This window comes from Trachypithecus francoisi, unplaced genomic scaffold, assembly GCF_009764315.1.
Source record: "Trachypithecus francoisi isolate TF-2019V2 unplaced genomic scaffold, Tfra_2.0 Lachesis_group15, whole genome shotgun sequence".
Lineage (NCBI taxonomy): Eukaryota > Metazoa > Chordata > Mammalia > Primates > Cercopithecidae > Trachypithecus > Trachypithecus francoisi.
In genome coordinates, this window is record NW_022681460.1 from 95528186 (window position 1) to 95542126 (window position 13941).

General features: G+C 39.7%; 2 protein-coding genes across 2 annotated transcripts in view; both read right to left on the reverse strand.

The window, feature by feature from the left end:
• Positions 1 to 13941, reverse strand: part of MEI4 (meiotic double-stranded break formation protein 4) — a 277533-nt gene that overhangs the window by 32167 nt on the left and 231425 nt on the right. The window lies entirely within an intron of this gene.
• LOC117097591 (complement component 1 Q subcomponent-binding protein, mitochondrial) lies at positions 12060 to 13242 on the reverse strand. Its single transcript, XM_033235596.1, has one exon. The coding sequence runs from the start codon at positions 13154 to 13156 to the stop codon at positions 12314 to 12316; it is 843 nt and encodes a 280-aa protein (XP_033091487.1). The 5' UTR covers positions 13157 to 13242; the 3' UTR covers positions 12060 to 12313.

Sequence of the window (13941 nt, forward strand, 5' to 3'; positions counted from 1 at the left end):
GTATATCTGGGTGATCTAGTGTTGGGTGCATATGTGTTTAGAATTGTTATATCTTCATTCTAATTGGTCCCTTTATCATTATATAATGACCTTTTTTGTTTCTTTTTACTGCAATGTAATGTACAGTAAGGAAGATCTTTTTGAATTTTGTCTCTTTGGGGATCTCTGAGCTTCCTGTGTTTGGCTGTCTAAATCTCTTTTTAGACTTGAGAAGTTTTCAGCTATTATTTTGTTAAATTGCTTACCTCTTCCTTTTGTTCTCTCTTTGCATTTGGGGGTCACAGGAAATTCAAATATTTGTTTCCCTTATCATGTGCCATATGTCACATATTCTTTATTCATTCTTTTTCCCTCTGTCATCTTTATTTTTATCTGACTGGGTTGTTTCAAAAAATCTGTTTTCAAGTTCTGGATTTTTAAATTCTGCTTGATCTAGTTGATTGAAGCTTTCAAATATATTTTGTATTTTATTCAATGAATTATTCAGTTCTAAAATTTCTCTTAAGTTCTTTTTAGTGATACCTATTTCAGTGATACATTTCTTATTCATATCATGAATTACTTTTTCTGATTTCTTTGTATTATTTGTGTTCTATCTCACTGAGCTTTTTTAAAATTGATATTTTGAATTCTTCTTCCAGGATTTCATAAATTTATTTTCCATAATAATTTGATGCTGGAGAATTACTGTGTTTATTTGGAGGCACAATCTTTCCTTTTATCATGTTTCTTGTGTCCTTACTTTGATATATGAACATCTGGCATATGAGTTGCTTTTCCCATTTTTGAAATTTGTTTTTTAGATGACTTTTTCCTAAAGATAAATCCATTATTTTGGTTGTAGTAGGAACATGGTGTTGCTTAGTTTGGATGATGTTGATCAGATTCTAGGTGCATGCATTGTGTGGTCTTCATATGATTTCTTCAGTTCTAAACAGTATTAGTATTGTTTCTTATTTCTCAATGGCTTTACCAACTAATTTTACATAGTATTCTAAATCTTTGTTGTCAACAATGTTTATAGCATCTTAACCAAAGAAGATTCCATATCAAGAACCCACTTTCTTTGCTTATCCATTAGAAACCAGTATGTATACATTCAAGTTTTATTATGAGATTGCAGCAATTCAATCACATTTTCAGGCTCCATGTCTAATTCTATTACACTTGCTATTTTCACCACATCTGCAGTGACTTCCTCCACTGAAGTCCTGAAGCCATCAAAGTCATTCAATAAGGGTTAGGGTCGAATTCTTCCAAACTCCTGTTAATATTGATATTTTGTATTTCTATCTTGAATAACACATTTTCTTAATGACATCTAGAGTGGTGAATCCCTTCCAGAAGGTTTCCAATTTACTTTGCTCATATTCATCAAAGGAATCAATATCCATGTTAGCTATGGCCTTATAAAATAAGTTTCTTACAAAAGACTTATAAATAAAAATTACTTCTTGATCCATGGGGTGCAAAATAGATGTTTGTAGACATTAAAATATTAATCTCTTTATGCATCCATCAGAGCTCTTGGATGATCAGGTGCATTGTCAATGAGCAGTAGTCTTTTGAAAGGAATCTTTTTTTCTGAGCAGTAAGTCTCAACAGTAGGCTTAAAATATTCAATAAACAATGCTTCCATCCAGGCTTGTTGTTTTATTGATAGATTGCAGCCAGAGTAGATTTAGCATAATAATTAAGGGTTCTAGAATTGTTGGAATGGTAAATGTGCACTGGCTTCAAATTCAAGCCACCAACTGCATTAATCTTTAACAGTAAAGTCAGCCAATCCTTTGAAGCTAAGCATCATAGGCTCAAAATAAAGGAATGGAGAAAGATCTACTAAACAAATGGAAAACAAAAAAAGAGCAAGGGTTGCAATCCTAGTCTCTGATAAAACACACTTTAAACCATAAAAGATCAAAAGAGACAAAGAAGGCCATTATAATGGTAAAGGGATCAATTCATCAGGAAGAGCTAACTATCTTAAATATATATGCACCCAATACAGGAGCACCCAGATTCATAAAGCAAATCCGTAGAGACTTACAAAGAGACTTAGACTTTCATAAAATAATAATGGGAGAATTTAATACTCCACTGTCAACATTAGACAGACCAATGAGACAGAAAGTTAACAAGGATATCCAGGAATTGAAGTCAACTCTGCACCAAGCAGACCTAATAGACATCTACAGAACTCTCCACCCCAAATCAACAGAATATACATTCTTCTTAGCACCACATCACACTTATTCCAAAATTGACCACATAGTTGGAAGTAAAGCACTCCTCAGCAAATGCAAAACAACAGAAATTATAACAAACTGTCTCTCAGACCACAGTGCAATCAAACTAGAACTCAGGACTAAGAAACTCAATCAAAACCACTCAACTACATGGAAACTGAATAACCTGCTCCTGAATGACTACTGGGTACATAACAAAGTGAAGGCAGAAATAAAGATGTTCTTTGAAACCAATGAGAACAAAGATACAACATACCAGAATCTCTGGGACACATTTAAAGCAGTGTGTAGAGGGAAATTTATAGCACTAAATGCCCACAGGAGAAAGCAGGAAAGATCTAAAACTGACACCCTAACATCACAATTAAAAGAACTAGAGAAGCAAGAGCAAACACATTCAAAAGCTAGCAGAAGGTAAGAAATAACTAAGATCAGAGCAGAAATGAAGGAGATAGAGACAAAAAAAACCCGCCAAAAAATCAATGAATCCAGGAGCTGATTTTTTGAAAAGATCAACAAAATTTTAACACATGCAAATCAGTAAATGTAATCCAGCATATAAACAGAACCAAATACAAAAACCACATGATTATCTGAATAGATGCAGAAAAGGCCTTTGACAAAATTCAACAGCCCTTCATGCTAAAAATGCTCAATAAATTCAGTATTGATGGAACGTATCTCAAAATAATAAGAGCTATTTATGACACACCCACAGCCAATATCATATTGAATGGGCAAAAACTGGAAGCATTCCCTTTGAAAACTGGCACAAGACAGGGATGCCCTCTCTAACCTCACACTTCTATTCAACATAGTGTTGGAAGTTCTGGCAAGGGCAATCAGGCAAGAGAAAGAAATAACGGGTATTCAGTTAGGAAAAGAAGAAGTCAAATTGTCCCTGTTTGCAGATGACATGATTGTATATTTAGAAAACCCCATTGTCTCAGCCCAGAATCTCCTTAAGCTGATAAGCAACTTCAGCAAAGTCTCAGGATAAAAAATCAATGTGCAAAAATCACAAGCATTCTTATACACCAGTAACACACAAAGAGAGAGTTAAATCATGAGTGAACTCCCATTCACAATAGCTTCAAAGAGAATAAAATACCTAGGAATCCAACTTACAAGGGATGTGAAGGACCTCTTCAAGAACGACAAACCACTGCTCAGTGAAATAAAAGAGGACACGAACAAATGGAAAAACATACCATGCTCATGGATAGGAAGAATCAATATCGTGAATATGGCCATACTGCCCATGGTAATTTGTAGATTCAATGCCATCCCCATCAAGCTACCAATGAGTTTCTTCATATAATTGGAAAAAACTACTTTAAAGTTAATATGGAACCAAAAAAGATCCCACATTGCCAAGACAATCCTAAGCCAAAAGAACAAAGCTGGAGGCATCACGCTACCTGACTTCAAACTATACTACAAGGCTACAGTAACCAAAACAGCATGGTACTGGGACCAAAACATAGACATAGACCAATGGAACAGAACAGAGTCCTCAGAAATAATATCACACATCTACAGCCATCTGATCTTTGACAAACCTGACAAAAACAAGAAATGGGGAAAGGATTCCCTATTTAATAAATGGCGCTGGGAAAATTGGCTAGCCATAAGTAGAAAGCTGAAACTGGATCCTTTCCTTACTCCTTATACGAAAATTAATTCAAGAGAGAGTAGAGACTTAAATGTTAGATCTAAAATCAAAAAAACCCTAGAAGAAAGCCTAGGTAATAACATTCACAACATAGGCATGGGCAAGGACTTCATATCTAAAACACCAAAAGCAACAGCAACAAAAGCCCAAATTGACAAATGGGATCTAATTAAAGAGCTTCTGAACAGCAAAGGTAACTACCATCAGAGTGAACAGGCAACCTACAAAATGGGAGAAAATTTTTGCAGTCTACTCATCTGACAATGGGCTAATATCCAGAACCTACAAAGAACACAATCAAATTTACAAGAGAAAAACAACCCCATCAAAAAAAGTGGGCAAAGGATATGAACAGACACTTCTCAAAAGAAGACATTCATACAGCCAACAGACACATGAAAAAATGCTCATCATCAATGACCATCAGAGAAATGCAAATCAAAACCACAATGGGATACCATCTCACACCAGTTAGAATGGCAATCATTTAAAAAGTCAGGAAACAACAGGTGCTGGAGAGAATGTGGAGAAACAGGAACCCTTTTACACTCCTGGTGGGACTGTAAACTAATTCCACCATTGTGGAAAACAGTGTGGCGATTCCTCAAGGATCTTGAACTAGAAATATCATATGACCCAGCCATCCCATTACTGGGTATACACCCAAAGAATTATAAGTCATGCTGCTATAAAGACACATGCACATGTATGTTTATTGAGGCACTAATCACAATAGCAAAGACTTGGAATCAACCCAAATGTCCATCAGTGACAGAGTGGATTAAGAAAATGTGGCACATATACACCATGGAATACTATGCAGCCAAAAAAAAAAGGATGAGTTCATGTCCTTTGTACGGACATGGATGCAGCTGGAAACCATCATTCTCAGCAAACTATCACAAGAACAGAAAACCAAACACCACATGTTTTCACTCATAGGTGGGAATTGAACACTGAGAACACTTGGACGCAGGAAGGGGAACATCACACATCGGGGCTTGTTGTGGGGTGGGGGGAGTGGGGAGGGATTGCATTAGGAGATATACCTAATGTAAATGAGGAGTTGATGGGTGCAGCACACCAACATGGCACATGATACATATGTAAAAAACCTGCCCATTGTGCACATGTACCCTAGAACTTAAAGTACAATAAAAAAGAAAAAAAAAATAGAGTTTGCATTCCTCTGTTCTCACAGATCTCTTGAGTCAACGTTCAAAAACTGTACCTTGCAGCTGCACTACTTTCTTAGTATCACTGTCTTAATTATGGGGCTGTCAACCCCACTTATAAGAAACTTTCCCTGTTTTATACTATGATATTACAATCTAAAGCTGGAAATCTTTTTCAAGTACATATGAAAAGTAAACAGATCATTTGTTAGTCTGGACTTCCATCATCACAGTAGTTCTTAACAAAACAATACTGATCAGACAATCTGTTTATTAATACAAGGTTTATTATGTGAAAGAACAGGGCTCAGAAACTGGAATAAAAGCAGCTAAATTCTCTAAGCACTGACTTAGCTGGTGGTACTTAGGAATTTAAAACTTTACATGTCCGTCTGCGTTGCTCTACTCCCTCCCTTCTGTCCTATCTCAAATATTTATTGGGTACTCTCATGTACCTAACTCAAGGGTAGATGCTGGGGATACAGGGATGAATAGGACATGATCTCCACCTTTAAGAGTCCCTAGTATATATCTAGGGAGAAAAAGAAGTAAATAAAGAATAGCAATGCAGAGTGCATGCTGCAAATTATAAACGAACTCTAAAAGGAATAGTCATAGGGTGGGAGAAGATGTAAAAGGGCAGGAAATGAGCTGAACCCTGAGTGATGATCCTGTAGACTCAATTCCTTCTAGAGAGTACGGCAGCATTCTTCAGGAGAGGTGACTTGAAAATTGCTGTTGGTATAGGAAAAATGTCTGTTTGGCTGCTACCAAGGAATATCTGCTCTGCTTAGTGATGATGCATTGGGGCAAGGAGGAGGCAGAGAACTTAAAGGAAGAGTAGGGAGAGGTGTTGTTAATCTCTGAAACAACTCAGAATAATCCTTACAATTTAGCCTTTTATAGGACAATGGAATCAGATTTCCCTGACATGGGCAGTCAAGGGCCAAATCAGTTTTATGTGTTAACAAAATCTCAAAGAGTGTGTTGGGGTCCATGAGGAATATAGTCACTTAAATTTATACTTATCTCTCTGAAGGAAGATACGTATAGACAAGAGGAAGCATAAAAGCAGTATTCTTGGGAAAGAATGCGATATTTCATTGTGTTAGGCTACTAATCAAGACAGAGCTAGAGAAAAGAAATTAAAGCTGGTGAAATATATGGCATATATTGAAAAGTAGAGATCTGTATGTCCATTATTGATGGAAAACAAATATTTAAATATCCAGTGAGGGTAAAATCAACAGGAAATATTCTGCCTAGGACTCTAAGTATTTTCTACAACAGCATCAAACTCTGCCCAACCAGGCAAAATACAGGAGCCAGATTTGCTGGAGAAGCATCAATGACTGCACAGCCAGGCAAAAGCCACAGGTTAAAATCATCTCCTAGGTAGTGCTTAAACTTTGAAAAGTTTACCAAAGTGAGCAGGTATAATTTTTAGGAGCAGTGGATACAAAACCCATGATTAGTGACAACAAGATTGGCTTACAAGAGAGCAGAACCTTTCCAATAACTTTGTTTAGAAATTGAAAGCAAATTTTATTGGCCTCAGATTATTATGTTACAAAAGACAACTGAATAGAGCTGACTCAAAGAAATTAAAAGGCATCATATTTGTTCCATTTTATTCCTATTTTTACTATGTATCATCACTAATTCGATGCAGTCAGTTTATCAGAACACGACATGAAAGATTTAGTGAACTGCACAACAAATGAAAAGAAAAAAGCTGTATGTATTCTGTATTCTTATAGACACTTGTATTATTTTTTTTAATTCAATCAATCACCATTCACCACACCTGCCTTTCTTAATCAAGTTTTTTGAGATATAATTTAGGTACAGTGTAATTCACCCTTGTCAGGTCTTTATGTACTAATTTTGATAAATTACTTTTTAGAACAAAGAAATATCACAATATTAAAAAATTTCTGCATAAAGAAAAAGTAATCATACTTCAAGTATGTATTATTCAATATTTCAAACACTTTGTCACATTCTACATAATTTTTATTAAGAAATAAAATTTTATTAAGAAATAAATACAACATTCAGCTTCTAACTACAATTCATAAAATACTTCACATTTAACTATAATTTTGTTGCTTGAAGATAATCTAGAGAATTTTTTCCACTTAATAAACAGTAAACATATTTTCTCTTAGTTATGATTTTCCTTTTCTAAAATAATTTAAACTTGTGTTTTAGATTCAAGGGTTACATGAGCAGGTTTGTTATATGGGGGAAAATTTTTTTTTTTTTTTTTTTTTTTTTTTGAGGCGGAGTCTCGCTCTGTCTCCCGGACTGGAGTGCAGTGGCCGGATCTCAGCTCACTGCAAGCTCCGCCTCCCGGTTTACGCCATTCTCCTGCCTCAGCCTCCCGAGTAGCTGGGACTACAGGCGCCCGCCACCTCGCCCGGCTAGTTTTTTTGTATTTTTAGTAGAAACGGGGTTTCACCGTGTTCGCCAGGATGGTCTCGATCTCCTGACCTCGTGATCCGCCCGTCTCGGCCTCCCAAAGTGCTGGGATTACAGGCTTGAGCCACCGCGCCCGGCCGGGAAAATTTTTTAAAAAGGTTCATATGTAATACAAGAAGCTCTGGAGAAGGAACTAGACTTCAAACTATGAGATAGTTTTTCTAATTTAACTATTTTCATAATCTTCATGTTAAGAAACAGCTGGGGCAATTTATCTGTCACAGAAAAAGCCAAATGGTCCCAGAAAAAGCTTTCTTGTGTTAGTGGCTGGCAAGAGTTATTACCTGATTATAAATATTTTTAAAAAAGGAATATATAACAAGAAAGGAACTTTGGCTCATTGATGCTTTTATAGATTCTCTTCAAATAACACTTCCTTAGTGGCTAAGTCAAGCACAGTGCTAAGATAGAAATTACACAACAATCAACAAAGAGTACAGTTTTGTATCCTTTAGGCCTTACCATTCATGGTAGCGTTACATATGTAAATAATTATAGAACAATATGATATGTCTGTAAGACGGTTATGTCCAGAGTGTTACTGTAATAGTGTTATGAGGTATAGTCTAAAGGAAGTCTACACTCAGCAAATCTCTGTTTAGAAAATCAAACTAGCAAAATCTTCAAAGTACAACTAAATACATTCTGGGAAATTCACATTAACTTAATTGCTCGGAAAATAATGCAAATAGGAGAAGAACAACTTAGGATGCCTATGTTAATACACACTTTTTAAAAAGTAGTTCTTGTAGCCTTTTAAGATAGCTGTCGAGTGGCACCTGGCACTCACTTTCTCTACAAAGCGGGAGCAAAAACAGTCATCAAATAGAGTGTCTAACAGAGAACAATGGGATGCAGCAGGGCAATGACAGAGAACCTCTAAAGCATGGAAAGAGAAAGAAGTAAAGAAGCAAAGAAGACAGCCTGGCCAGGATTGGCATGGAGCCAGAAGGCACTCTCCATTGTGGGAAAAATATCTTTTTCCAAGGACATCCCCATTGCAGGCTCCTGCAATCCCAGCCATGGAAGAGTTCTTAAGCCCTTGTGGGTCCTGAGACTAACAGGTAAAGTTTCCTGGAATCCACGCAATTCCATTGTTACAGGGAGGGAGTTTGTACTGGGTCCCACACCCGCTCCAAGATCCAAACAGATGCAGCCTGGAGCCATTTGGAGAGTCCAGCTCCCACCAAACTAGATACTGTTTGGGGCCCAACAGCCCCTCTATCTCCACATCACTGAAGTCCTACTGACATCATCCTACATTTATCCAGAGAGCTGCAGTGACATAAGGCCAGCTGGACTGAGTGGAGGGGCTAGTTCTCAAGCATTCTCACCCATGCAGTGTCCTATAGCCCAGGAAATGGGCTGCCTCCAGGACAGAGGGAGTAATAGAATACACTCATTACAGCCTGAGAGCCACCTGCTTGAGACTGATGCCAATGACAGTAACCCTGCCCCCTCCAGCAGTAGGGCCAGAGAACACCTGCATGCACCCTAAGGAGGTTCTGGAACAAGCCTATACCACCAACTGTCACCACTTCCAAGGTCTGAACATGCCATCTGGAGATCCAGGCATAAACATGCCCTACCCAAGTCAGCCCACGCCCATGTGCACCACTTGGGGATAGGATTACCCTGCCAACTGCATACTATGCATATGCAGTAGCACCTATGCATAATGTCTAGAAGCCTGGAGATCAAGCTGACCTTACCACTACTGGCAGCACTCAACAGGGAAGCCTGAGGAAAGGTTGCCTTTACCACCATGGCTGCTGGCAATGACATGCAAACACCACCATGGGGAGGAGGGGGTGGCTTGCACAGACTACCATTACCACCACAGCCACTATGTACACCACTCAAAGGTCTGAGGACATGCCTGTCCACCCAGTCCACCACTGCTACTGACAACACACAAGCAATATGCCTGGAAGTCCAAGGACTGGCTCACCCAGACGTATTACCACTGGTGTCAGTGGACACTGCCTGGGGGCCTGAGAACTGGCAAACCTATGCCCAAGGACCTGCCTTCTTGATGATCCTGACCCCAGCAAAGTCTCACCACAGCATCCACTAACAACTGCAGCCCAAGCAAATGAGGAAGACACAGACAAATTTGACACTGATTACAGCCGCCTCAAATCATACAAAAATCTAACCTACTGTGCATACCCACATTCAAAGCAAAATCATCTTATTGAATCAACATTATAGATACATCAATAAAAAAGTCTTTCCCTACAAAAATCAATCCATAAAACTTGAAAAAGCAACTGTTGTACCATGCGCACAAATTTCAATGTAAGGACATGAAAATATGAAAAAGCAAGGAAACATGACAATTTCAAAGGAACACAATAAGTCTTCATTAAAAGATCCCAACAAAAAGGAAATCCATGAAAAGACTGAAAAAAAATTCAAAATAATAATATTGAAGAAAGAGTGAGACACAAGAGAGCAAAGATTAAACTACACAAAAAAGTCAGGAAAACAACACATGATCTAAAAGAGAAATTCAGAAGAGATAGATATCATCAGAACAGAAATCAAACTGAAATACTGGAACTAGAGATTTCAATAAATAAAATTAAATCACAAAAGACATCTTCAACAATAGACTTCATAAGCAAAATAATCGTTGAACTTGAAGATAACCTGTCTGATAAAAAAAGAGAAAGAAAAAGAGAAAAAGAATGACGAAAGCATATATGATATAAGAGACACCAGAAAGTGAAGAAATATATGAATTTTCAGTGCTGTAAAAGGTGAAAAGGGCAAAATAATAGAAAACATATTTAACAAATTAATAGCAGAAAACTTCCCAAGTCTTGCAAGAGACACAGACATCCAAATACAAGGAGCTCAAAGAATCCCAAAAAGATTCAACTCAGAAAATTCATTTCCAGTGCATGTTAGAGTAAAACTGTCAAAAGTAAGAGACAAAGAGAGAATTCTAAAAACAGCAAGAAAGAAGTATCTGTATTAGTTCATTTTCACGCTGCTATAAAGAAAGGCTTGAGCTTGGATAATTTTTAAAGGAAAGAGGTTTAATTGACTCACAGTTCTGCAGGGCTGAGGAGGCCTCAGAAAACTTACAATCATGGTGGAAGGGGAAGTGAACATGTCTTTCTTCACATGGCAGCAGGAAGAAGAAGTGCCAAACAAAGGACGAAAAGCTCCTTATAAAGCCATCAGATCTTGTGAGAACTCATTCACTATCACAAGAACAGCATAAGGGTAACCACCATCATCATCCAATTGCCTCCCACTGGGTCCCTCCCACAACACGTGGGAAATGTGGGAACTATAATTCAAGATTAGATTTGGGTGAGGACACAGCCAAACAATATCATTCCACCCCAGCCCCTCATAATCTCATGTCCTCACGTTTCAAAACACAATCATGCCCTTCCAATAGTCCCCCAAAGTCTTAACTCATTCTAGCATTAACCCTAAAGTCCAAGTTCAAAGTCTCATCTGAGACAAGGCAAGTCACTTCTCTCTCTGAGCCTGTAATATCAAAAGTAAGTTAGTAACTTCCTGTAAGCAATGGGGGTACAGGCATTGGGTAAATATGCCTGTTCCAAATGGAAGAAATTGGCCAAAACAAAGTTGCTACAGGCCTCATGCAAATCCGAAATCCAATACATCAGCCATTAAAGTTCCAAAATGATCTCTTTTGACTCCATGTCTCATATCCAAGTCACACTGATGCTAGAGGTGGGCTCCCATGGTCTTGGGCAGTTCTGCCCCTGTGGCTTTCAGGGTATAGCCCCCCTCCCAGCTGCTTTCATGGGCTGGTGTTCAGTGTCTGCAGCTTTTCCAGGCACACAGTACAAGCTGTCAGTGGATCTATTATTCTGGGGTCTGGAGGATGTTGGCCCACTTCTGACAGTTCCCCTAGGTAGTGCCCCAGTGGAGACTCTATATGGGACTGCAACCCCACATTTCCCTTCCACACTGTGCTAGCATAGGTTCTCAAAGAGGGCTCTGCCCCTGCAGCTAACTTCTTCTTGGACATCCAAGCATTTCCATACACGCTCTGAAATGTAGGCAGAGGTTCCCAAACTTCAATTCTTGACTTCTGTGTACCCACAGGCACAACCCCAAGTGTAAGCCTCCAAGTCTTGGGGCTTACACCCTCTGAAGCAATGGCCTGAGTTGTACCTTGGCCCCTTTTAGCCACAGCTAGAGCTAAAGCAGCAGGGACACAGAGCACTATGTTCCGAGGCTGCATAAAGCAGGGTGGGGGGGGGCCTTGGGCCCGGCCCACAAAACCATTTTTCTCTTCTAGGACTCCAGGCCTGTGATGGGAGTGGCTGCCATGATGGTCTCAACATGCTCTGGAGACATTTTCCCCATTGTCTTGGCAATTAGCATCTGGCTCCTTGCTGCTTATGCAAACTTCTGTAGCCAGCTTGAATTTCCCCCAGAAAATGTTTTTAACTTTTTCACTGCATTGTCAGGCTGCAAATTTTCTTTTTTTTTTTTTTTTTTTTTTTGGAGGAGATAAACCAATTTTATGTCTATCATGTTATACAAAAATCTAGAAATAATAGATTTGTACAGGAAAAATGATAATAAATGAGCGCGCAAAACATATAATTTAATTTGGTGTTTTTCCCCATGATATTAGGATGATAATCATTTCAAAGCACATGTCTAGCTTCAGAGTAGACTTGTTCACTGGCCAGAGCCTGCCATGAAACTACGGCTTTCAGCGTCTGTCTGCTCTACTGCCTCCTGACAAAACTCTTGAGGTCTTCAAGAAAACTAATGTACTCCTGGTGCTCCAGCGCTGTGCTGAGCTCCACCAACTCATCTGCAAAAGTGTTGTCCACCCCTCGGTCCGCAAGGAAATCCATTAGGTGGTCATATAAGGCCCAGTCCAAGGAATCTGTGTTGAGTGTATAATTATTATCCTTCCATTCAGACTCGCCACTGGACTGAAAGCTAACTTCCCTGATAGAGAAGATGTCACTCTCAGCCTCGTCTTCTTGTCCAACCTCATCCTCTGGATAATGACAGTCCAACACAAGGGCCTTCTTGCCATCATTCTTTATAACTTCAACCACGAAATTGGGAGTTGATGTCAGTTCAGGCTCCTGTTCAACCTTCTGCCCTTGCGAGGGTTCCTCCTCACCATCAAATGTTGGTGGGATGCTGTTGTTAATGTTGAAAGTGACAGTGATTTTTTCCCCGGCAACTTTCCGCACTAATTTCGCTTCTGTCCCATTCAGTTCCAGCTCCCAACCTCCAGACATCTTAGGGAGGGTTTTATGCTTCTGGATTTTTCTTTCCTCCTTAATTTCATCACTCAGGAAATCAACAAAAGCTTTGTCTCCTTCAGTGTGCAGCAAGCCGCAGCCACAGCCACAGGCGCAGGGTCCTCGAGGCCGAAGGAGGCCCGGCCGCCGCTCGGAACCTGCGCGCACGCTGAGTAGCCCGAAGGGCCGGGCGCACAGCCGGGGCGCCGGCTGCAGGAGCTGCCGGAAAGGCGAGGCGGGCGCAGCAGCGCGGAGGCTGGGGACGGCGGAGCCCAGCACACGGGGCAAGCAGCGCAGCAGAGGTAGCATCGCGGAAACCACTGTGAACACGTGCAGATGCGAAGGACAACCCAGGCCCAAGTGCCCCGAGACCTAGCGCGCTGCCGGAAGCCCCGCCCTTCTAAACTTTATGCTCTGTCGCCTCTTGAATGCTTTGCTGCTGAGAAATATCTTTCACCAGATGCCCTAAATTATCTCTCTGAAATTCAAAGTTCCACAGATCTCTAGGACCGGGGCAAAATGCTGCCAGTCTCTTTGCTAAAGAATAGCAAGAGTCATCTTTGCTCCAGCTCCCAAGAAGTTCCTCATTTCCATATGAGACCACTTTAGCCTGAACTTCATGTCCATATCATTATCAGCATTTTGGTCAAAGCCATTCAACACATCTCTAGGAAATTCCAAACTTTCCCACATCTTCCTGTCTTCTCAGCCCTCCAAACTGTTCCAACCTCTGCTGTTACCCAGTTCCAAAGTTGCTGCCACATTTTCAGGTGGGGACAACAGCAGATACCACAGAGACTGAGGTGATTTACAACAGTCTCCCACTCTCTGTGGTATCAATTTATGTTTGAGTGCTGCTACGAAGAAATACCTGAGACTGAGTAATTTATAAAGGAAAGAGGTTTAATTGACTCACAGTTCTACAGGGCTGAAGAGGCCTCACGAAACTTATAATCACGGAGGAAAGGGAAGCACATATGTACTTTACATGACAGTTGGAAGTAGAAGTGGTGAGCAAAGGGGAAAAAGCCCCTTATAATGCCATAAGATCTCATGAGAATTCACTCACTATCACTAGAACAACATAAGGGTAA